The sequence below is a fragment of the Gekko japonicus genome, unplaced genomic scaffold (assembly GCF_001447785.1).
Source record: "Gekko japonicus isolate JY-2015 unplaced genomic scaffold, Gekko_japonicus_V1.1 scaffold1248, whole genome shotgun sequence".
In the NCBI taxonomy this organism is placed as follows: domain Eukaryota; kingdom Metazoa; phylum Chordata; class Lepidosauria; order Squamata; family Gekkonidae; genus Gekko; species Gekko japonicus.
Window position 1 is genome coordinate 75958 of NW_015171541.1, and position 24735 is coordinate 100692.

Genomic DNA, 24735 nt, shown 5'->3' on the forward strand with positions numbered 1-24735 from the left:
GTTTCTTTGCAAATGTCCAGGTGTGGGAAGATGGCTCGCTTAAGCATGGTGGCACAGAAGAAACACACACACACACACACACCCGTGTGGAGCCCTGAGCAAGGAGCTTCACTGCAGCAGTGTCACACATACGTCTGAGAGCACAGACAAGTGATAAGAGTAAAGTTGATTGGGGTATGTTTAGATGCAGGGAAAGGGTTGACTTTGTTCACCCGAACGGCATCCTTCAAGGCACCTCTGACCATTCTTGGACCAATGCACTGCTCCTCCTCAGCGAGGTGTGCTTTAGCTAAGATGGGCAAAGCATGCATGCGATATGCCGCATTTCTCTACACCAAGAAGACAGAGCATCACTTGCTGATTGGGGCATGTTTAGATGCAGGGAAAGGGTTGACTCTGTTCACCCGAACTGCATCCTTCAAGGCACCTCTGACTATTCTTAGACCAATGCACTGCTCCTCCTGAGCGAGGTGTGCTTTAGCTAAGATGGGCAAAGCACGCAAGCGATATGCCACATTTCTCTAAGCACCTTGTCAGTTACCTCAGACTGTGGTAATTGGAAGGCAATACTGTATTCCACCTAGAGTCCCAAATTTGTAGTCCGTATGAGCCATTTTATTTATAAATTGCTTTGTAAACTTCTTTGAGAAGGTAAGCCAGGATACTAGCTGGTTACACTTGGGGCTCCCTGTTCAAGGACCTCTTCATCAATTAGAAAAGTTCTGCTGGGGTGGCACAGATCAGATGCAAAAGTGTTTGAGAAACAGCGTTTCTTTGTCACTATATAACTACTGCAGAGTTGGCCTTCAGCCTGTGTTCAGTCAGATACATGCCACATCCCCCCTTCCCCCCTGCCTGCATTTTAGTCACCATCCCATCTGTTTCCTTAGCCTGTGTCAGTGGTCCTTTATATACCAGGAAGCCAATCCGGATCTCGTCAGCCAGACAAAATGTCTAAGAGTGTGCTTGCTTGGGTAGGGAAGTTAAATTTTCAGAGGTGTGGGGGATTTGGGGGGAAATTGGTATGTATTCATGGACTTACTGAGTACTTATCAGCTGTGCCCCAGGGGACAATAGTATACTGAAAAGAGCTAGGATACCTTCAACTGGGGGAAGGACTGAGTGTGGGTAACCTTCTCTAGCTCCCTTGCCTGGCATGTTCTGACCTCACAGCTACATGTTCTTTGCTCCAAACCATAAGAATAGGGATGCCTGTTCCTTTCCCCTGTTGTGTAACCTGCCCATTTCAGTGTACAATCAATAAAACAAAGGTGGTTGCTGTGCACTTCCATGAGGTAAAGAGGCACATGGGGGGAGGGGATGCAAAGCTACTGTCCCCCGTTGGGGTCTCTCTGTGATTGTATTTCTGTCCCTTCATTATGACCAGCCCTGTCCTCAGATCTGTCTCTTGGCTATACTAGAGTCTGATGGAATGTTGAGGAAACATTTGGGGAGGAGCCATAGTTTAGGGGTGGAGCATCTGCTTTGTGTGCAGAAGGTCCATCCCTGGCATCTCCAGTTAAAGGGATTAGATATTAGGTGATAGTCTTAATACCTGGGAACCTGGACAGGCATGGCCAGTTAGAGTAGACAGTAATGACCCTTGATAAATCAATGGTGTGATTCAGAGTAAGGCAGATCCATGTGTTCAAACCAGTGTGTGTATTTTTTTTAAAAGGTGGAATGTAGTAGTCACCAGTCACATTTTACTGTTTATATTATATATGTTGGGGGAAACTATAGGAATATGTTCTTTGTTACAGCGGCTGCTGTTCCAAAAAACCTTCAATTCTCAGCAGCTAGTCCACATTACCATCATCAACCTGTTTCAGCTGCATCACTTGCGAGACTTCAGCAATGAGACTGAGCAGCACAGTTACAGCCAAGATGAGCAGCTCTGTTGGACGCAACTGCTGGCTCTCTTCAGTAAGTACCGAAACTGCCACAGCTCATCTGTGCAAGGGCAGATGGGTTTCCTAGCTGAGGCTGCTGGGCTTGTAAGATGACGTTTTGTCCCGGGGTGGGCTGCAAGAGAAGGAGCTGCTGTACTTGGAGCTGCTCTAAGTTAACGAGTGGGAGTGATGGCAAGCATTACTTTCCAGCAAGCTGACGCAAATAAGGGTTCCTGTTGTATGAGAGAAATGTTGAGCTACTTGAGGGGCTGCTCAACAAGCAGTGCCCTTTGTTTGGTGTAGTGGTTAAGTGTGCGGACTCTAATCTGGGAGAACCGGGTTTGATTCCCCACTCCTCCACTTGCAGCTCCTGGATGACCTTGGGCAAGCCATAGTTCTGACAAGAGCTGTCCTTGAAAGGGCAGTTCTTGAAAGAGCTCTCTCAACCCCAACTACCTCACAGGGTGTCTGTTGTGGGGAGGGGAAAGGAAGGAGTTTGTAAGCCGCTCTGAGACTCCGAGTGAAGGGCGGCATGTAAATCCAATCTCTTCTTCTCTTCTCCTTCTTTATTGTTTCTACTGATTCCTTTTGTCGTTACCTTTCTTATACGGTATCAGCTATTTCTGAGTTGCTGTTTTTTGCTGCCCCTTAATATAAAGATGTGTGGCTGGAACAGCAGCAACTTGTTTCTCTCCTTCCCTCCCGGTAACTGGGTGTAAAGTGTGTCAGGGGAGGGGAGCATGTCGGCTTTCTGGCAACACTGTCCAGTTCCATAGACAGGCTGACTTTCCCCACCATAATGTATTTGCTGAGCTGCCTTGCTGACCCAGTGCGGGATTTGTCTCATGACAGTCTGTTGATGGAGACTTAACCTGTTTAATTTCTGTGATCCGTTGTTCCTTTCTCGCCACTCTCATTGTTATCCCCAGAGAACAAGTTCTGTAGAACAATGTCCCTTTTTGTTTGAACTGTCCTCATTCTCAACATAAAGTAGTAGGGTCTCCCTTTGTATAGCGGCAGCATAGCTATGCACCGTGGAAGAACTCCATATCTCTTCTCCGCAGTGTCTTTCCTTGGAATCCTGTGCAAGTGTCCACTCCAGAACGATTACCAGGAAGAGTCTTGGGGTTCTTATCCCCTTCCTGCTCTCAAAGTCTCAATGGACTGGCTGAAACTTAGACCCAGTGTGTTTCAGGAGTCTGTAGTCGACGAGCGCCAATAGTGAGTCTTGATTTTATTTCATAATCCTTTTTTGTCGTTCACTTGGGCAAAGCAAGCTACCAACTAAAAATTTGTGATAGAAGAATGTGAGCATTTCAGTGAAAGCTCGTATAGTGTAGTGGCCAAGACAAAAGTATGAACCAGAAGCCGTTGTGCAGCTCTTGCCCTTTTCCTGAACTGTAGGTGATCTAAGGCAAGATCTCTTACTATCCCCCATTGGCCAATGGAGCTGAGTAATACAGTCCTAGGGGCAAGGGAAGGAGGAAGGCGAAGGAACAAACAAAGCAGAAAAGCAAGCCCATAACTTTTATTGGACACCACTGCAGGAGCATTGGTGCAGTGTAGGGCATAGATCCAGCACTGGTCAACTTGCTTGTTGGCCAATGAGCCAACCATCCACCCAGCCCACCTGCTGGGGAGAAGTGTGGAATATCAAGTCCTGCAGTCCCACATGGGTGCAAACCACAGCATGGTTCCCCTGCCTTCTGAGGGGGAGAGCTACCCAGCAGCTCCTGAGCTGAGCATATTGCTAAACTGTCCCACCCTTAATATTCCTTATAGGGATCCTCACACCAGGGGATGTAGGCATGCAGGTACCACCTCTCCTCAAAATTGGATCTGGCCTAATTCCAGACTGCCACTAGAGATGGGTGCAGTGTCCAACTCCCATCAATGTCCAGCTATGCCCAAGAAAGAAGGCAGTTGCGAATGCCATGCAGCCAAATGTCCTGACCCCATTCGGATAGATGCACCCTGTCTGCCAGGAAGAGAGCTTTCCTGTCTGAAGCAAATCGCCGGATGATGGAGCCACCTGTTGCCTCCACGAACTGCCCCACTGATTTTCTTCCTTCCTTCCCTGCAACATCGATTTTGTCCTGTGAGATGGCCCTGTGCCACTCACACCGTTTCAATAAGTCCAGCCAGAATAGCTGTGTGTCCAGCAGGTGGGAAATGACAATCCAAAGGTCCATCTCCAGGGTCATAGAAAGATCCAGTCCTTTCCTGCTGGTGAGGTTACTTTTGCCCAGCTGGAGGATCAAGGTGTAAAGAACTTTGGTTCTCTTAAAATTCTGTTCTGATTCAGAGTTTGGTTCAGGCTTCGAATGTGGCCTGCTTGTGAATTAAATAGAGTCCAAAACTGCTTTGCTGAGGAAGAACATTGTGACCTTGTACAGCCAAGATAACAGCACCTGCAGAAGAGAGTGTGAAGCCTGTTACTGGCTTTCCAATTAGCCACATTCCTTTCAGTTAGGTCCATAATTTGCACTTGTGGGAAAGGGGCCCAGCCTAACTGCAGATTGGCTTTCTTCCTTCTTCCCAGGTCAGACCACAGTTTATGTCACCTGTTCAGCCATTGGTTTAACACTTGGGTTATGTGCCATCACTAAAAGACCTTATTGGTCCATAGGCCTGGAACCATGAGGGTCCCTTTACCCATAAAGACATGGGATTCTAGTCTAGCCTCAGCTTGATGATGGGTACTCAAAGACCTAGCCTTGTAGACACCTTCATGCTCACTTTCAGCCATCTTGGATACTTGCTTGCATGGGCCATACAACTCCAGCCTGTGGTGACTTGGGAGTAGAGCCACTTTGGAGCATGGGAACTTCCATGTGAGAATGGGTAATATCTTGTAACTTGGAACCAATGTATTACAGGTTTAGTTAGCCTTTAAATCTCTAGGTTTGTTGTTTTATCCTCACAGCCTTTTGTTCCTGTTAGAATTATCCTTGCACCTTAATAAAGATATATTTTAATTTCCTTTGTGGTTATTTGCTTTCACAGTCCTCAATTTTAAATTCAGAACCTAGACTGGCTGGCCACCTACCAGTGTAACTTGTCTTTTGTGAGAAACTCCTTCTGTGAGCCTATCTTGCAGAGTGAACTTTCTGATTTAGACCCAGGAGAGTTAGGCTGATTCTGCATTGGCTTTTCCCTCCATTGTTTTACGAAACCCACATTGGAAGAGAAATTCCCCTCTGCATTGCATGCTGCTTTCACTTCCTTTGTCCATCGGATTTTATGGTAGCTTCCACACTCCATGTCACTTTCAAGTTCTTTGATTGTCGGATTTTATTGTATCTTCTGCATAGATTTATGGCCGTTCAGGGGTGACTTTGCAGTCAGTATGGCATTGCCCCGAAGTATTTGAATGTGGTTTTGAGCTGTACTTTTTCCTCCCAGTTGAGAAAATGTGGAGCAAATGCTAGGTGCAGAATCACCCATAGAAGCTTTGCCCTTTGGCTTCTGATTACTGGGTTAATTAAAGGGGCTGGTGGCAGACTACCGGACAAGTGTGTGAACAGTCGCACCCCGGGTTTTTTTGTGTGTAATTTTGTGTTGCAGCCCTGTAACAAAAGGTGTTTGTCCTGGGCTAGGCTAAATGACCTTTTAGCACAGGGCATTTGGGGGACCGTAACTATAGTTGACACCAGAGCATCCCAATGTATTCTCCTGCATTTGAACCAAGAGATCCTGAGCCGTTTCCCCTCCTGACAAAGCTGCATAGATCCTGGGCCATGTATAGTGCTGTGGCCCATGATCCTGACAGACCTGTGCCACCTTGCTGGAACTAAAAAAAAAGGTGTTAGGGAAGGGAGCTGGCAGAAGGGCCAATATAGGTCTGAAGGCAGTGGGCTTCTGTTGGTTGACAGCGTGTATGTGAGCAGGGAGAGCCTAAAATCTGTAGCCACAGTGGCTGCTTCTATGCGAAAGGAGTGCACCCCAAAGTCCCCAGGATGGAGGCTAAGGGGGCTAAGCTAATCTGCGTGGCACTGGAGAATTGGAACCTGGTGAGGAAGGCCTCATCTTGTGGATGAGAGGGAGCCAGGAATGGGAGGCCTCAAAGCTAGATACTCTTTGATCACTTGGACTGACCAAGACTGTCCCCTGGGAGCAGCCTGGAGGCGCATGCAGGCCCCACACCCTGCCACCTGAGGGCCCATCCCAAGTGGTCACGGCATGAAACCGAGAGTAATTTGCTAGTGCGGAAAGCCCTGTAGAAGGCCAGTATGAATGCGGCCTGGAAATAGGTGATCTCAAGCTACAACCAGCAAATTGCACAGCTCCTCTGAGAAGGGGTCGGGGTGGTGGTTTGCATCAGAGTCAACACCTGGAACCTCTCCTCCTGGAAAGTGAGACAAGGCATCTGCATGGGCATTTGTCATTATCAGCGCCTGCCATATACCGTGCTGAGAAAGAGATGTTAGCAGACTAGAGCAAACCTGTGCACCAGCCACATAACCCATTCAGAGCGTGAGATCTGATAGTTAATAACCCTGATCATGGCCCGCCTATTCCTGAAAAAGTCTTCCAGATGGTGACTGCAACCCAGGATGGGGAAAAACTCAAGGAAGGGGAAGTCCCTTTAAGTTCTGGTCCCAGCCCAGTGAGGAAGCCAACACTGGGCACACCAGCATTCTGTGATGTTAAGATGCCCAAGGAGTGTGTGGAGCTCCCTCAGTGTGCTCTTTTTGCTGGAGGGGGCCAACAGCTTGTCGTTTGGCAGGCAGGAGGTGCTGTGGACAGAATCCAGTAGGATCCCTAAGTAAGTTAGTTGGGTGGCCAAGCCCTTAGTCGTATTGTGGGCCAAGGGCACACCCAGCTTAGCTGCCAAGGCCTGGAAAGAAGCCATATGGGATGTGCAGCCAGATTTTCAGGTGGGCCAGTGAAGAGGAAGTCATCCAGGTGGTGTGTGACAAAAGGGGATTGGGTGCAGTCCTTGCCAGCCCATTCCAAAAACATGCTCAGGCCTTGAAGCCTGCACAAGGCCACCAGGCAGCCCATGAGCATGGATTTATCCCACATACCACTGGCCTTCAGGGCTGCAGCTATGTAGGGGTGGCGCCCCCTCCTGAATCCTACAGTGCCCTACCCCAGGAGGTGTGCCACGCTCCTTATACTGGCTGCCCCCCAGTGGGGGCTGGCGCAGCCACAGTTGCACCCATCCAAGACCCACCCCCGGGCTTGTACAGATGGCTGCCAGGCTCACAAAGGGTGTGGCGAGCAGGCTGTGGTTCTGCAAATGGCTGCCAGGCTTGCATGGGGGGAGGGACCACTGTTGAGTGGGCTGCAGCCTCCAACCCGACTCCTGGCTCTGCTCTCTCCCTCCCCTGCTCTCTCCCTCCCCGCGGGGCCTTTGTCTGCCTGGAGTTTTACGGGTCTCCACAGGAACCCCTGCTCTGCCTGCCCAGAGACTGAGTGTGGCTGCAGCCTGCAGGTCAGCCAGGCCTTCCCAGCAGCAAGAAAAAACTCCCGGGATGGCTCTGCTTCTTCCAGAGGTGGCTGGATTGAACTGGTGGGGTTGTTGTCACCTGTTCTTGACCGTCACAAGATCCCACCTGCTCAGCAGTGGTCTCCTCTTCTGGTGGTTTTTCATCCCTGGGGAACCTTCCCTTCCGTTCTTTCCTGGCGATCTGGAAAGCAGGAGAGGAGGTCTTCCTCCAAGATGGGGGTGGAGGAAGGGGGAGCCTGCCTTTTCCAACTGGTTTGGGAACCAGATTGGCAGGGCCTTCTCCGCGGATGTGGTGCGTTGCAGTTTTAGAGGTGGCACTGGAAAGATCTCCATCCTAAGGTAGTGGGGGTGGCGCTAGGAGAGCGCTGTCCTATTTTTATTTTATTTTACTTATTTTTGTGACTTCAGAAGTGATGTCATCCCCCCCAGTGCCCCACCCCAAATTGTCTCGCTGCGGGGCTGCTGGCCATACAACTTGAGCAAAAATCCTCAGATTGCACTGGCAGCATCCAGAAAGCTGATTGCACGTTACACCTGCCCATAAGGGCAGCAGGACAGCACAAGGCTGACAGTATGATCAAAAGACATACATCATACCTAGCAAAGCTCTTGTGAGATGGCATTGTTGGCGAATGGCCCTTTTGGGTAGGAGAGGTGGTGGATCAGCCTGAATTCACCCAAGGCCTTCTTGGGAGCCACCTCCAGGGGTGACACCCTTAGGTTCAGAATGGGGGGAACTGAAGGGGCCTGCAACCCTGCTGGCAGCACACACTCCCTGGCAACTTGAGCTGTGACTACTTCGGGCATGTTGTGGGCAGATTTCAAGTTTCCCAAGTCTGTGGGAGCCCTGGGGCAACACCTGTCAAGGAGAAAGTGGGCAGTAGCTCAGTTGGGGTAATGGTCTAGTAAGAGGTGGATGGGTAAAAGCAAGCCCAAGGGTGGTGGTTGGGGGAACATACCTGACTGCCCCATCCTCTTAGCTGACGGCTGTGGCAGATGGTCGGCTGCAGGTATGGTGGCATTTGCCCTGGTTACATTCCCAGTACACTCATTGGGCTGAATTTCGTTTGAGGCCCCCCCCCCCACCATCCTGGATGGGTTGGACCTGCCCTTGATGTGGGGGTCCTACAATTAGCAGCCACAACTTATCATTACTCAGGTCCCACCTGGCCATGGGGCTGTGAGACACCCACTTATGGGATGCCTCATTGTAGTCGATGGTTGTGGTATCACCCACCGGGGCCCATGCCTGTAAAACATTCCACAGATTATTGGTTTAGTGGCAGCAGCAGTCAAGATAAATGGAAGGTGTACCCTGCCAACCAGTTATGGAATGTGTGTTCCACCTGTCCCTTATTGTCCCTTTTTTTTGTCCTGCCTGGGCCCACCCTTGCCCTCCGGGGGGGGGGGCAGATCTTTTCGAACGGGTGTGTGTGCCCCATGGCCGCATCCCTTAGTGATTGGCTCAAATCCTAGGTGGTTGGGGGTACTGTTTCCTCTAACCTGTGTTCGTTTGAGCTAGCTCACAGTTTTCTAGCCTCCAGCTCGCACATTTTTGTCTTAGCTCAGGAAGGATGGCTCCAGAGCAAACTAATTTATGCAGTAGCCAAATGGCTCGCTCACAACTTTAATGCCAGTAGCTCACAAAGTAGAACTTTTGCTCACAAGACTCTGCAGCTTAGAGGGAGCATTGGCTGTAGTTCAGGGAGAGTCAGTCTTCCTGTTTCAAAATGCTGCACTGATTGTAACCAGGTGGGCTGACAATCACTTGGCTCCCATCTCCATAGAAACCTGTCTCAGACTGACCCACAACTCTACTTCCTTCAGCAAGGAAAAGCAGCAGTCATTCTGCTTAATGCTTGCATGCAGCGATCTGATTTTTACTTCAAGTGTTCCTCACTATCTTCCCTTCCCGTTTTCAAGTCCCTCCAAACAGCTGAAGGAGACAAAAGGCATGTTTTGTGCTAGTTGTATTCAAGACCTTCTGCTCATTAGTCTAATCTCGGTCTTTCAGGATAGTGTCAACCACCTGTACTGTTCAGTACCTGATCTGTGCAGCCTGAATTAGCCTGTACACTGTTCTTCACATCTGAATTTGGAGGTTCTTAATAGAGCTTTTGCTATATAGTAGACACCACTTAATTAGTATGGGGTTATAGCAAGTGCCTACTTGTTATGGACAAAAAAATTACCTGTAGTGCAATTCAGTAATTTTAGACTCTGGACTTAATGATTTTCTGCCTCTCCCTTTAGATGGTAATGTATCTTTCAAGGATCAGTCTGCTTTCTCCCCCCCCTCCCCCAAGCCCCTGAACTGGGGCCAAGGACTCTAATCCCAAATCTGGCCCTGCTGGCATCACTGTTCATTATGCCCCCAGGAAGCAAATTAATTCCATATTTCATCCAAATAAATATGGAACCATGGAGAAGTACAGGTACTTCCAAGCTGCCCCGTTGTCATCTCTTGACTTGAACAGTCTGCCGGAGGAGGACATAGTGTAGGTTGGCAGTGGCTGCTCAAGTTAAGCATCAGGTGAAAACAACTGCTGCTAATTTTTCCGTTAGCTGTCCGCCCAGCTCCTCAGGCCTGGAAGAGACCACGTGTCAGAAAAGACTGGGGCTTGCTGGCACTTTACGATCAATGGGGGAAATGAAGTGTTGTACATCCAAGCTGTTGGAGATCTAATGATTTTGGACAATGTGGGAAGTGCCAGGGACTTCTCAGGAGTTCTTTAGAAGATCACTGTAGTTCCTTAGAAGACTGTACATTAGGGTGCTTGACTTCCAAAGGAATACTTACCTTTTCTGGCTCCATCCCAAAGGAGAAATCTGCCATTTTTTGTTGTTGTTGTCTGCCCATCCATGCTTGCAGATGTTGGTTTACAAGGAAAGCCAGTTGGCAGTGAACTAAGGGAGAGTGAAAAGGCGTTATTCTAATGCGGGATGAGTGATGACAGCTTTATCAGACATCTCATAAAATGCAACTACGACTTTAACATTTATTTAGGTCAAACACTGAGGCGACATGATTCTAAGGTCCTTGCCAGATACAGAGCTGGTGCATAACAGCATGGGTGCTAGGAAAAAAAAGAATGAGCGAGGAAGTGAGTTTCTTTTTTAAAGACAAAGAACTGGATACATCTTGATGGAAGTGCAGTGGAGGGGAGGCTGTTCAGGCACAGTGAGAAAGCGTCGTAGAAAGGAAGAGTGAGGTGCATGAGAGAAACCACTGGCATGTTGCATAAATGTAAAAACGTGCCTGTTCTTGATCCTCAGTATTTGGCCATGGCTGATCTCCCTTCTAAACAGTTTCCAACCTCATGAGGAAGACCTCTCCTGCCCAAATGGTAAGTATATCTAGTAGTCCATAAAATATACAGTTGAGTGAATGGTTGGGCCGGGGGAAGAACAAAACATATTCTTCGGCATTAGTGCACTGTTTTGCTTTTTGATACCATTGATTCCCCCCCACACACACACACAACTCGTAGATACTGTTTTCAGTACCACTTCACCCCTTTCCTTGCCCTAACTCTGCTTGTTCATGTGGCTTTCTAGCCTGACTGCAGTTTAATCAACATACGTGATGGGAGACATTACGCTGCCCCATCAGGCATCATGATGTTATGGACCACACTGTACAAAAGCGTCTGGATTACCACAGCCCATCTGACGAAGTGACAGTGTGGCCCATTAAGACTAGGGCAAGAAAGGAACAGAGTGGCACCAAGAAGCAGCCACTGAGAACAGATTACTTTAATAGGGAGCTTTGGTCAAACAGGCATTTTTAAATAATTTTGCTGCCATCAGACTCTCTCTTATCAAAGTGAGTCTTAATTATTTATGAACCTCCTTTTGGAAGTAACTTTATTCCATTCTACATTAACAAGTCTTGGGGGGGGGAGATACATGTGAATAATACTTCTATGCATTTCTGTGGCTGTCCCTTTGTAGAGCACGTGTTTAATCCTTGTTATCAGAAATCTGTGGGACATCAAAGTGCTTAACTTTGGTTAGGTTTAATAATAATGGGCAATTCCTGCAGTTATTCATATTTCCCCCTGTCTGGTTGTTCACTAGCAACTCCACTTCCAGAGGAGTTTGAGCTGCAGGGATTCCTCGCTCTGAGACCTTCCTTCAGGTGAGTGGCTTTTGGAGATAGTGATTTATCCATCAGTACTTGTTAAGCCGTTTTGAATAAGCTGTCATTACCAGTTTTGTGGTGTCCATGTTTATTTCTCCGCTCTCCTCTCCATCACAGTCAGCTCTTAGGATTCCACTTCTGAAAAGATGGAAAGTACATCTGACAGGGAGAAGATCTCTGTAGGCAGCATGTTCCTCCTCCTTACCAAAAGAAAATTTCTCCCTTCCAAACTGATAGAGCTTTTTGGTTTGACAAAGCATCTGTCCATGTATCTGCAGATATACGAGATATACGCATTTACCCCTGGCCTGGATAGCCCAAGATAGCCCAATTTCATCAGATCTTGGAAGCTAAGCCCCCAGCTAGTATTTCAGTGGTAGACCTCCAAGGAATACTGCGGTCATGACATGAAGGCAGGCAGTGGCAAACCACCTCTGAACGTCTCCTGCCTTGAAAACCCAATGGGGTCTCCATAAGTCGGCTGTGACTTGACAGCAAAATAAATAAAAAGATATATATGAGATCAGTCTAGGGGGAAAGCTATAACGCCTTGAGGTACAAATTTGGGGGGGGGGTGAGGCGAGAATCTTTTATCGGGAGGGCAGATGAGTACAGTGGTAGTCAGCCCATCATTATTTATTTATTATTTATACTTTATTCATTATTTACCAATTTTCTCCTTGAGAAAGTGGATTACATGATAGAGAAAATTGCAGTCAAACCGTATGAGAGATCTAATAAAAATGCAATAGGACTAGGCATATAGAAATGCAAAAATGTATCAAACATGCTATGTCAAGCAATGCAGAAAGTGGGATTACCAGAAATGAAAACAATGCTGTAAGAGCGTGATAGAACATACGACAAATCAATAATCTATAGCCTACACTGTGGAATAGAGTACAGTGCTGTTCTGTATAAGCTTTATAAAAATGCCCTCCCAAGCAACAGCTTTACATAGTTTGCAGAATTAAAGAAGTGTGAGAGCCTTCTTCCAGTTACCGAAACCTGAAACTATAAATTCAACCTTCTTTTCTCTGTAAATCCCTAACTCAAGGCTTCTAACAGTGCCACACAAAACCCCTGCAAGCTTTTAAAATCAGGACTCTTCAGCCCTGCTAACTGCTAATTCTGTTCTAGCCAAATGCATAGAGAATTCTCAACTCCTTCCTTTTTACAAAGAAAATTTACACCTGAAAGATGTGCAACAGATTTCACACCAACTTGTAATGTTGACCGGAGGGCCGTGACAAATGATTGATGGGGCAATGCCCCCTGTTGTACCACTGTGGCTACGGGCCAGGGGGAGGGGGAGTAGCCATGCTAGTCTGTTGGTGCCAAAACAAGAGCCTTGTGGCACCTTAAACGCTAGCAAATGTGTTGTGGTGCAGACTTTCCCTGAGCCAGAGTTTACTTCATCTGGTGCATGATGTAAAAAAAATAATATGAACATAAAATTTTGTCATTTTCTCCTTATATGCACATTTCACTTTCCCATTCACTGCAGGCAGTGATAAAAGTGACACACACCCACACCCAAACAGTGTCGGAGTATGCACTGCAACCCCCACTTGTAGTGTTTTCTTTCTGTTTTGGCAGAGGAAAATATTTAATTAAGTGTAGTTTTTTCCATGACCTACTTTGGGGTCCGTTCAATCCCCATGCTGGATTAGTAAAGTGTATTTAGGGAAACTTACTTTCATTAGTGAGCTAGTATTTCCAGTCTCTATTGAGACCAAGCCTGAGTGCTTCAGATCTACATATGAACCCCCTCTGGATTCTCCTTTTTGAAACTTCTTTGCTGAAATGAGGTGCATCTCAATACAGTTGCAACCTTATCCCACTGGTTGAAGTGTTTCCGTTTCGATGTCTGTTTATTTTATGTCCATTTGTGATAGCTTAGCAGGATCTCTGTACTTAAATGTGTGTGACACATCTTATATTATGCACCCCCCAAAAAAATGTTTGAGATCCGTTCCTATGCCATTCATTTTTATGCTTTCATGTTGACATGATAATGACTTGAAGTGAATGATCAAGGGTGAGACAGAGAAAACGTGACATGAGAAAGAGGGTGAAGGAGGTGGTGATGGTTCTGTGGTTGGCTTAAAGTAGTAATTGACAACTGGAGGTTTTGAGGCCCAGTCTGGGTCTCTCGGGCAAGAGGGTATGTATGGAGAGGGCCAGTGATGGCAGCATTGCTGGCAGCCCACTTTGGCCATGTTGTAAAACTAGATGCCGGCCTAGGCAATACGAAACTGGATGGCATAATACTGGTTTCAAACATCAAAAATTTGGCAGCAGTTGAGAGGAATAGTGGCTGTTTATCAGGCCAGCAGAGGGAATGAAGCATCTGTAGCAAAGCAGTCAAGGAATTTGCTGCACTAAGGTTTTTTGTTTGTTTGTTTTGTTTTTGCTGAGTGAAGTTGCATAATCTTTCTTTTTTAGGTGGTTCTTATAATCCTGGTTATGCTTCATTCTGGGTTCTAGAGCAACAGGATTTTTGAGAGAGGCTATCTAGACTCTATCCAGTGTACATCAGGACCAGGTCTTGCCTCATGCACTTCCTTGCTCCTGTCATGGAGAGAAATTACCAAGTGAATAGGGAGATACAGATACTAGCCTGTAGAGTTAACAGGCTCCCATATTGGAAAACATGCACAATCTTTCTGGTTTGATAGGAGGGAAGCCATAGAAGGGTTGGGGAATGGGGAAGCCTGAGGACTTCTCATGGCGCATCCCTGCGTGTCGAACCTTGGGGACACTTTTTTGTCTGGCCCCCCAAGCCCTGAGCATTACAAATAGGTTTAAGGTTGATTATAAAGGATCTTGTCATTTAAGGGAAGTGGGTTAAGGAAAGTCCCCAACTGCAAAGGTGTGAGAAGATTTTGTTCCTTGCTAGGAAACACATTCATATCTCACAGGCAGTTGTCTAAAGTAAAGCTACCTTAAAATAGAAAAAAGTTAGAATTCTTTGTGTACAATTTTATACTAAAAATGAGACGTGCAGTAACATTATCTTCACCACTGTATCATTAGTGTTCTCTCATGTGTCTCTTTGTGTCTGGTTTATAGCCCGACTTTTCTTTCTCTGTTTTATGTTAACATAACTAGGAACTTAGATTTCTCCAAAGGCCATCAAGGGATTACTGGAGACAAAGAAGGGCAGCATCGGCGTCTACGGCAACAGCGCCTGATCTTCACGGGCAAGTGGATTGCTGACAACCAGCCAAGGTATCGGCACAGCTGCTGGCATCATCCCTCGCCCTCCTGTGCGTGATGTGTCTGCTGCTTGGTGGCGATGTGCTTGTTGATAATGACAGGTGTTGAAAATGTGCTTGCAGGACATTATATTTGACACTGTGAAAGGCAGTGTGTGGGAGTGTGTTTGTCACACTAGGCACTTAGTGAAGTGTATGTGTACCCATTTTAAAAAGCGAGCAGCCTGTTTAGCATGCAATGATGGAAATGTGCCTTGAGTTTGTAGGGCTGCAGTGTGCGTATCAGTTGGATAGCCATCGGTGAAGGCCATTGTCAGGCTGTCTTATACACTGTTTTATTGGTCCGTCTAGGATAGTATTGTCTGACTCACAGTAACTCTCCAAAGTCACAAGTTCCCACCTCTGACACCTGAAATCTTTTAATTGGAAGTTCTGGGAATCGAGCCTGGGGTTCACATGGGCAAAGTGTGTTTTATTGCTGTGTTACAATGGTTGTATCTAGATACTTTATCGCAGTAACCATTACCTCCTAATGTGAAAATTTAACACTCTGCTATTGTAAAAAATCTTGGGAACCAAAAGAACTGAAAAACACATCTGTAATGTGGTGACAAATGCTGCATTCAGTATGATGGCTTAACTGGGTTCTGTTCTTATGGGTTTCTGTCCAAACAAAAGTAAAGCCATAGTTGGAGGAAAAGGCAGCCTTGTAGCTACCCCATGCTTCAAACAGTTGTTCCAGTGACACTGCACATTTCCAAGAAGAACCCAAATAGTTTTCCTTCCTGGTAAGAGAACGAGTGTGGTAAAGTGGGTAGTGTTGGGCTCTGATGAGAGAGGCCCAGGTTCTAATCTCCATTTTGCTTTGAAGCTCACTGGGTGACTTTGGACCAATCACAAGCACTCTTGGCCTAACCTCCCTTACAGTGTTGCTAGGGTAGACGTGAAAAGAGGACTGTGAGTTCCTTGGATAGTTACAGGATTTTTAAAAAAACCTGAATGAATAATCAAAATCTCCTTTAAACACCCCCCAATACATTTGTGCGAAGAGTGGTCTTTGCAAACTTTCCTTTTATCATGTAAAGTAACATCCTCATTACCAACTTTATAATGAGATGTTTTCAGTTTCTGACTTTTATTTTCATTAAAGGCTTCTCCCAAGCTTTCTCTGCCATTTCTTGTGTGCTTCTAGAAACAACTTCACACGTTAACTACTGGTTAGTTGGCATTCAGTGTTATGTTAGACGTAATTGGGCTGTTGCTTCAATTTGCTAAATGAACCTTTACATAAGATGTGTTGTAAACTGCTTGCCCTTGTGTTCATATGATATGAACTGGGAAACATGCAAGGCAGTTTGCTTACTGCTAGGATACTTTTTGCAGCTGACTGCAGAGAATACCTTCATCTTGCCCCCTCTGTTTTGCCTCACCATCAACTTGATTTGATTTATTAGATTTGTATCCTGCTCTCCCCCGTGTCCAGGCTCAGAGCGGGTAACATAATTGATTTAAAAAATTAACAATTTAGTATTAACATTTCTAATACAGAGATACAATTTATTTATTTATTCATTTATTTGTTTATTCGATTTATACCCAGCCCTCCCCGCCGAGGCAGGCTCGATAGAATACTGAATAATATATAATAAAATGCATAATATTGTAAACCAGCACATAATTGAAAGATGGCATAAAACTCGGGTGGGAGTGATGCATAAATCTGCCTGATCTGAAAAGAGAGGGGAGAGGGGGAGGCCAATCAAAGATGGAACCCATTGCTATCCTCAACCATAGGCCAGGCGGAACAACTCTGTTTTACAGGACCTCCATAACTGGATCTTAGCGGGAAGAGTGTTCCACCAGGCCGGAGGCAGGGCCGAAAAGGTCCTAGCTCTGGTCGAGGACACCTGGGCATTCTTTGGGCCAGGGATCACACCAGCATGTTTTGGTTGCTAGAGCATAACGCTCTTTGGGGGGGGGGGGTTATACCAGGAGAGGTGGTCCTGAAAGTATGCTGGTCCCAGACCGTTTAGGGCTTTGAAGGTAAGCGCCAAAAACTCGATGCTGATCCAGTCTTCAATCTGGAGCCAGTGCAGCTGGTAGAGCACTGGTTGAATATGTGCTCTAAAGGCCGTTGGTAGGAGCTGGTTCTGATATGCTTGCTTTGCATTCTGTCTTGTGCATGGCTTGTGGCCACTGAATGTGACAACCAATATAAGGCCAATGCCTTTTTGTCTCTATTATCAAAGGCTGATCCAGTGTGAAAATGAGGTCGGGAAACTCCTGTTCTTGACCGAGATCCCAGAGTTACTACTTGATGAGCCTAGCGAAGCCAAACAGAGTCTTGTTCTGCAGGAAGCATCCCTTACAGAGCCACAGTTTGCAGACGGGAGTCCAGGACTAAAGTCAGTGCTGTCGACAGGTCGAAACCTAAGCAGCAGCTGCGACACAGGAGATAAGCCAATGGTGACATTCAAAGAGAACATTAAACCGCGAGAGGTAAACCGAGAGCCAGGCCGAGGCTATCTAACAAAGGAAGTGAGTAGAGAAAGAAGGGATTACAGCAAAGGAATAACAGCCAATAAAAATGACGGGAAGAAAGACAACAACAACAAGAGGAAGAATGAAACCAAGAAGTGCGGCATGGAAAAGATGCAGGAAGCAGGGAAGCAGAACGTGGCGGTGCAGGTAGGGCTTTTGTGATTTTCCTTGGAGGGAATGCCTCCCGGGGGTTTCTTGATGCAGCCACTTGAGTTGGCTCCAGTATGCAGAGGCCATGGAACTTTATAAAGCTTTGGTATAGTTAGCCTAGTTGATATTTTTTTTTGAGGTCAGAGATGCTGGGCTAGTTTGCATTGCAGATACTCATTAAGGGGTGTGCTAGAGCCTCCCTGCGCCTGTAATGTCCCACTAGTTCAAACAGCTGTGACACACATCTGAGGCCGGATCATCGAACATCCCTTACCATGAGCGGTACATCAGGCAAGGAGAGAATCAGTGCCCACTTACAGCAGCTCCTCATATTTCTTGCCAGAAGGAACATAGAAATAAATTGGGCTTTCCTTCGCTTCTCTGGTGTTGACTGCTCCTGCTTCATCAGGAAGGAGAAGTGGAAACGAAACCTGGTGAATTCACAGCACTTAGGGATTTTTTTGTCAAGAGAGTGGGTGAGACAAGGTAGGAGCTAGAAGAAGGCTCTTCTGAAATTGGTGACTTTAATAGGTGATGGAACCAGTAGCCATTGCAGATATATAGAGGGTGCTGTATATCAATGTTCCCTCTAAGCTGTGGAGTCTTGTGAACAAAAATTCTACTTTGTGAGCTACCGGCATTAAAGTTGTGAGCGAGTGACTTGGCTACTGCATAGATTAGTTTGCACTGGAGCCATCCTTCCTGTGCTAAGACAAAAATATGTGAGCCAGAGGCTAAAAAACTGTGAGCTAGCTCACACTAACTCAGCTTAGAGGGAACAGTGCTGTATATGTGGTCCATTTAAATAGGTAATTTATGAACTCACCCCCAATCACTGTTTTTCCCCCCTTTAGGAGCACCATCATTTAGTGGTACTGTGTTGGCAATCTCATCCTTTAGAAGCTTTCTTCTGCCTGCCCAGCACCCCAGATAATTTTTTTTGACAGCTTGAATCTTTAAAAGTTCTCTTGGAGGTCTGTTAATGGTGAAAGCTGCGTAAGAGTTAGTCCATCCGTCCTCTTTTCCAAAATAAATCCACCTCAGTATTCTTAATGGCTGTTGAATTTTGTCATTTGACTAGTCTCCTGACAATGAAACTGAGTCAGACTCTAGAATTTCAGCAAAGTTAGACCGATGCCATTCTCTTAGGCTAGTAGGGAGAGCGAGAGAGAGACCACAATGGTCTCTTTAAAAATAAGCTCACATTTTTGTTCAGACTAGTTTGTTTTTCCCCAAGGGAAGATTGAAGTAGATGTATAAAATTAAATGGGCTTTTAAAATAGCTGTTTTTCTGCACACTTCAGGTGAATAAGAAAGAATGCGGTCAGGCAGTGAAACGTACTGTACTTTCACAATCACTAAATGCATCTGGTAGGGAGGGAGTCATGATGGATTTCTGAAAGAAGAAAATAGTGTCTGTCTTTGTTGCCGTGTAACTGGCAGATCCCACCTGAAGATTTCCCCAGACTGGTCACTCCCCACCCCCTTTCACAGTGGCCAATTTGTTCAGAGCTGGCTATTCTCATGAGCCCTAATTCAAGAGACACCTTTTTGTTGCAGTGAAGATGTGAAAATATCCCAGCATGAGTTTTTACTGCACTACCCTTTGACACACACACACCCAGCCTCTACTGCCAGGTGTATCACTGGGTTTCTTTCTCACCAGCCCTCAGGATGTAGCTTTTCAGAATATAGTCATTGCTCCTGGTGCAGTGAGGCCAGTGTCAGGCAGAATTTTTCAGAGGGATAAAATCTGCTCCTTAACTCTTTCTGGGTGCAGCACAACTGGAAGGGGGTTGTGTCAATGCTCCCTCTAAGCTGTGGAGTCTTGTGAGCAAAAATTCAGCTTTGTGAACCACTGGCATTAAAGTTGTGAGCAAGCAATTTGGCTACTGCATAAATCAGTTTGCTTTGGAGCCATCCTTCCTGAGCTAAGACAAAAATGTGTGAGCCGGAGGCTAAAAAAATGTGAGCTAGCTCACACTAACTCAGCTTAGAGAGAACACTGGTTGTGCTGCAGGCCTCCACTTGAAGCAAGGGACAGAAGAACTACAATCTTGAGGTATTTCCACCTAAAAATGCAGTATACAAGGGATGGGATACTCATAGCAAGGTATGAAGTGTCGGCTGATAGAAATTTAGCATTAGATTTAACTCATTTCCTCTTGTACAATTTTTGGTAATCCCCAGCTAAAAAGCTTGGATGATTCCCCCTCCTAATCTCCAAATTCTTCTGTTCAGTCGCTCAATTCTGCCATTTGTTGGCTAAAGGGACTTATAGAAATGTCGTATTAAAGATTCTTTCAGCTCAGCGTGAGAAATCACTCACGGTCGAAGCCGCTTTGAGGCTGTAATCTGTGGTAAGGAAGATGGGCGTACAGCACAAGTCAGGCAGTAATTTCATTAAATGCTACTTAGAGTGTACAAATTAAGGTACACAGTGTGGAAAAATTACACTAACAAGGAAATCAACTGTGATCCAAGCGCTACGATAAATAATGCCGTGCTGCAAAAATAAAAAATAAGAACATAAGAGACGCCAATGTTGGATCAGGCCAAAGGCCCATCCCGTCCAACACTCTGTGTCACACAGTGGCCAGAAATACCAGTGCCATCAGGAGGTCCACCAGTGGGGCCAGGACATTAGAAGCCCTCCCACTGTTGACCCCCCCAAGCACCAAGAAGACAGAGCATCACTTGCCCCAGAGCCCCTATCTATACCTTGTGGCTAATAGCCACTGATGGACCTCTGCTCCATACGCTTATCTAATTCCCTTTTGAAGCCGTCCATGCTTGTAGCCGCCACCACTTCCTGTGGCAGTGAATTCCATGTGTTAATCACTCTTTGGGTGAAGAAGTACTTCCTTTTATCCGTTCTAACCCGACCGCTCATCAGTTTCATGGAGTGCCCACGAGTTCTTGTATTGTGAGAAAGGGAGAAAAGTACCTCTTTCTCTACCTGCTCTTTTAAAAATATATACTTTTAAAAATAATAAATCAATAAAGTGTACAATCTTCTTTACAGTATATGGTGCCAAAATGCAGCATAACAAATTGAAACGAAGCCAAAAGATGTTAACAACGTGCTCCGGAATGTCCTGTGTCATTTCGACGTTCCTTCTTCCGAACGAAATTATATCTATGAATAAACATTTTACAAACATTTCACAATTATTTCTCAATGTTGCTCAAGGATACTTGAAACCCATGTAACCTAATAAAATGTGAACATACTACTCATACAGCCCTTTACACGAATATCCCGCACGAGGAGGCGCGGCTTTGCCTCCTTAACATACTTGAAAAGAGGACTGCCCTTTCCCCTCCCACCCATTTTTTTTTAGACTTGATTGATATTTTTGAAAAGTTTTTTTTCTGTTTTGGTAATGATTTCTTTTGGCAGAGAGTGGCAATGGGCAGCACTTTTGCACGCAGTGTAGCTTGTTTATTTATGAGTCGGTTCGAGAACCATTAGATAACTAACCCGGACAATAATCCTTTTCATAAGCATTTGTTCTATTTTAAACGTTACATAGATGATGTTTTCCTTATAATAGAGGGCTGGTCAGTTATAGAGTCTTTTATGGACTGGCTTAATTCCATACATAGTAGCATTAGGTTTACATATGTAGCAGATAGACAACAGATTAATTATTTAGACACCAGTGTTTGTACATAATGGGCAATTAGCTGTGCGTCCTTGTCACAAACTTACAGATAAAAATTCCTTTTTGCATTTTTCTTCTTTTCATGTCAAACATATTAGACATAATTTACCCTATGGGCAGTTTTTGAGGTTGAAAAAGAATGCAACATTGATACAGGACTATCACCGGGAAGCATCCAAGATGTAGATAGATTTTTTCACATTCTAAAACATTTGTAAAATGTTTATTCATAGATATAATTTCGTTCGGAAGAAGTAATTTCGTTAAGGCATAGTTTGTGTGACCCCATGACCTGTGCTCCCTCTAAGCTGTGGAGTCTTGTGAGCAAAAATTCTGGCATTAAAGTTGTGAGCGAGCCATTTGGCTACTGCATAGATGAGTTTGCTCTGGAGCCATCCTTCCTGAGCGGAGAGAAAAATGTGTGAGCTGGTGGCTAAAAAATTGTGAGCTAGCTCACACTAACTCAGCTTAGCGGGAACATTGCCCATGACTGCAGGTGCTGTGCCGGGAGTAGTGGGGAGGAAGCCGGCTCGCGTCCATGTCCTGCCTTTGGGTCTGCTGGGCATACTTGCTTTATAGTTCAAAATATTGATGTACCCACCCTTTCCCTAGGCATCCCAGGACCCAATGTAAAAACAAACATTAAAACATCAGATTAAAAACAACCCTCGCCCCAAGCAGCAGTGCAGTCCCTCTCTGCCCCGGCTCAGCCTGTCCCAGAAGCTCTGCAGAACAGGTCTGCTAATGCAGCCTTGCTGGAAAGCCAGGAGGGCAGGAGCCGCCTCACCTCTTCTGGGAGGCCCTTCCAGGGGCATAAAGCCTGATCCTGGACGTTCGCAGACCAAGGTGGGGAGGGACGGATAACAGACCTTGTTGGGGGGAGATCAGATCTGTAACACGGGAGCACGCAGGGAGAGACTGGTCCTACAGGTACGTGGGCAGAAATAATTATCGTACACATTATGGAAGAGAGAGTGCATTTTTTTAAGGCCAGTTGAACTATGCTAGTTTGTGGTAGAGAGAAATGAGCCACACAACAGAGTCTTGTATAGGTCTTTGCATGACACGCACACATATATAAAATGCAGAAACTCGGAGTTGATCAGCACTTTGGAAGTGCTCGATTTAAAAAAAAGTTGAACTTAATTTCACGTTTTTCAAATTAGCTTGGAAAGGGAACCAAAACTGCCGGCCAGAACCAATTCATCTTTAGCAGGCTTTAGTTTAAGGAGAAAATGGGGAGAAGTAAGTAAAAGAAGAAATTAACGAGTTAATTGTTTGTCTTCCTAGGTGAAATCACAGACGGAGTTGAGGAAGACTCCCGTCTCTGAAGCCAGGAAAACACCAGTAACTCAGTCTCCAAACCAGGCCAGCAACTCCCAGTTCATCCCCATCCATCACCCAGGAGCTTTCCCCCCGCTTCCCAGCCGACCAGGTAAAAAACAAAAGCACGTGCTCTTTACTGCTTGTTTTGGTTCTCCAGGGCCTTTGACATACTGGATAGGAAGAAAATACAATATTCCTGTTCCCTGACACACCAACCCGAATGGGTAAACTTTATGTGCTGCATCCCGTATTTCTTTATCATACATGTTTTATCCATTTTTATAGTGCGTGAATGGTGACACAGGTACTTTCCTCAATTAAAGTTGTTTTATATTTAACGTTTTTGCAAACAAAAAAGTCTATTTGAAGAGCAGGTTGTTGGCATGTTTCTTCTTGAAATTGTCCCCAGGGGACAATCAGAAGTGCCCTGTAATGAGTAACTGAAGCAGGGAGATTCTACTGAGGGATCCTGTTAACTCTGAAATCGCTTTTTAAAGAGGAGCTTAAGTGGAAGGAGCAGAAGATGTTTCCTTCCTTGTGTACCGTCTTCCCCCAAACAACAGATTGTACTGTCCACTGTTTAACTTGTTATGGAGATTAGTTGTTGTAGATTTTCTGGGCTGTATAGCCATGGTCTTGGGAATGTAGGACCTGACGTTTTGCCAGCAGCTGTGACTGGCATCCTCAGAGGTATAACACGGAAAGATGGAGTACTCTCTGTGTCATTTCTGTGTTATGCCTCTGAGGATGCCAGTCACAGCTGCTGGCAAAAGTTCGGGTCCTACAATGCCAAGACCACGGCCATACAGCCCGGAAAATCTACAACAATTAATGAACTCTGGCTGTGAAAGCCTTCGACAACATATTGTTATGGAGAGTTAATGATTAAAGTATCGCTGTATTAATCTCAAAAGTGCAACTGGGAAATTTCTTCACAGACAGGAGATTCCTCTTTTTAAAAACGGGCCTTTGTTTTTTGTGTTTTGTCTTTGTCTTTGAAGGCTTCCCACCTCCAGCGTATGTTATCCCCCCGCCTGTGGCTTTCTCTATGAGCTCGGGGTACACTTTCCCAGGTGGCGTTTCTGTCCCAGGAACCTTTCTTCAGCCTGCAGCTCACTCACCCGCAGGAAACCAGGTGCAAGCTGGGAAGCCATCCCACATTCCTTACAGCCAGCAGCGGCCCTCCGGACCAGGCCCGATGAACCAGGGACCTCAGCAGACGGCCTCCCCTTCCCAGCAGTCCCTCTCATCCTTATCAGCTCAGGCAACAGTGCAGTCTGCCAGCCAGTTACAGGTCCAGGCTCTGGCCCAGCAGCAGCAGCAGCAGCAGCAGTCTCCTACAAAAGCTGTGCAGGCCTTAGGGAAGAGCCCTCCGCACCACTCTGGATTCCAGCAGGTGAGGCGTTCTGTGGAAACTGGCGTTCTGAGCCAGTTCGTCCGGCAAGGCGGGATAGAAATCGAAACAATAAATACACACACAAATATAAATATAAAACTGCAGTGTTTCTTTAAACTGCAAATGGAAGAACAGCTAGATCCAAAGGCCGTTGTGAAACATGAATTCAGTTTTGGGTCAGGGAAGCGAAAGCTCTGTGCTCAAATCTAAATTACCCGTGACTGCCATGTATTGCAGACTTTTGTGTGGGAGTGTACAAGGAAGGAGAGAAGTTGCCGGGGACTTAAGAGAAGACTAAGAAGAAGGGTGACACCCGCGTGGTGGTTAGAATATTGAACTAGCATCTGGGAAACCCAGGTCTGGATCCCCACACTGCCATGGAAGCTTGCTGGGGGAGGTCTTGGGGCAGTGTCACCCTTTCTCGGCCTCAGCGGGTAGAATAAGGTGGAGGAAGGGAAATGATGGTGTAAGCGACTTTGGATCCTCACCGGAGGGAAAAGTGGGGTATACATACTTAAAATGGAGCTGCGGTGGCTCAAGTGGTTAAGACGCTGAACTGCAGGCTGTGGAAGGTCAGTAGTTCAGCGGTTCGAGACCCGGGTGCCGCATGATGGAGTGAGCTCCCATCTCTGTTTCCAGCTCCTGCCAACCTAGCAGTTCGAAAGCAAGAAATTGCAAGTAGATAAATAGGTACCACTTCGGTGGGAAGGTAACAGCGTTCCGTGCGCCTTGGGGTTTAGTCATGGCGGCCACATGACCACGGAAACGTCTTCGGACAGCGCTGGCTCTTCGGCTTTGAAACGGAGATGAGCACCGCAACCCTAGAGTCGGACTCGACTGGCTTTCGAGCAAGGGAACCTTTACCTTTACCTTTACATACTTAAAATCATGGGGTGAGCAGGAGGGATTACTGCAAAAACCTATTTGGAGGGCTTATGGAGT

The 24735-nt window shown here is 46.1% G+C and overlaps 1 protein-coding gene across 1 annotated transcript in view; it reads left to right on the plus strand.

The window, feature by feature from the left end:
• SMG7 (SMG7 nonsense mediated mRNA decay factor) overlaps positions 1–24735 on the plus strand; it is an 81536-nt gene that overhangs the window by 35389 nt on the left and 21412 nt on the right. Inside the window, exons 9-16 of the mRNA XM_015419652.1 lie at positions 1764–1926; positions 2957–3113; positions 10624–10694; positions 11428–11488; positions 14606–14725; positions 16962–17400; positions 22362–22506; positions 23399–23793. Of these exons, the coding sequence (XP_015275138.1) occupies positions 1764–1926; positions 2957–3113; positions 10624–10694; positions 11428–11488; positions 14606–14725; positions 16962–17400; positions 22362–22506; positions 23399–23793 (1551 nt within the window). The remainder of the gene's footprint in view (positions 1–1763; positions 1927–2956; positions 3114–10623; positions 10695–11427; positions 11489–14605; positions 14726–16961; positions 17401–22361; positions 22507–23398; positions 23794–24735) is intronic.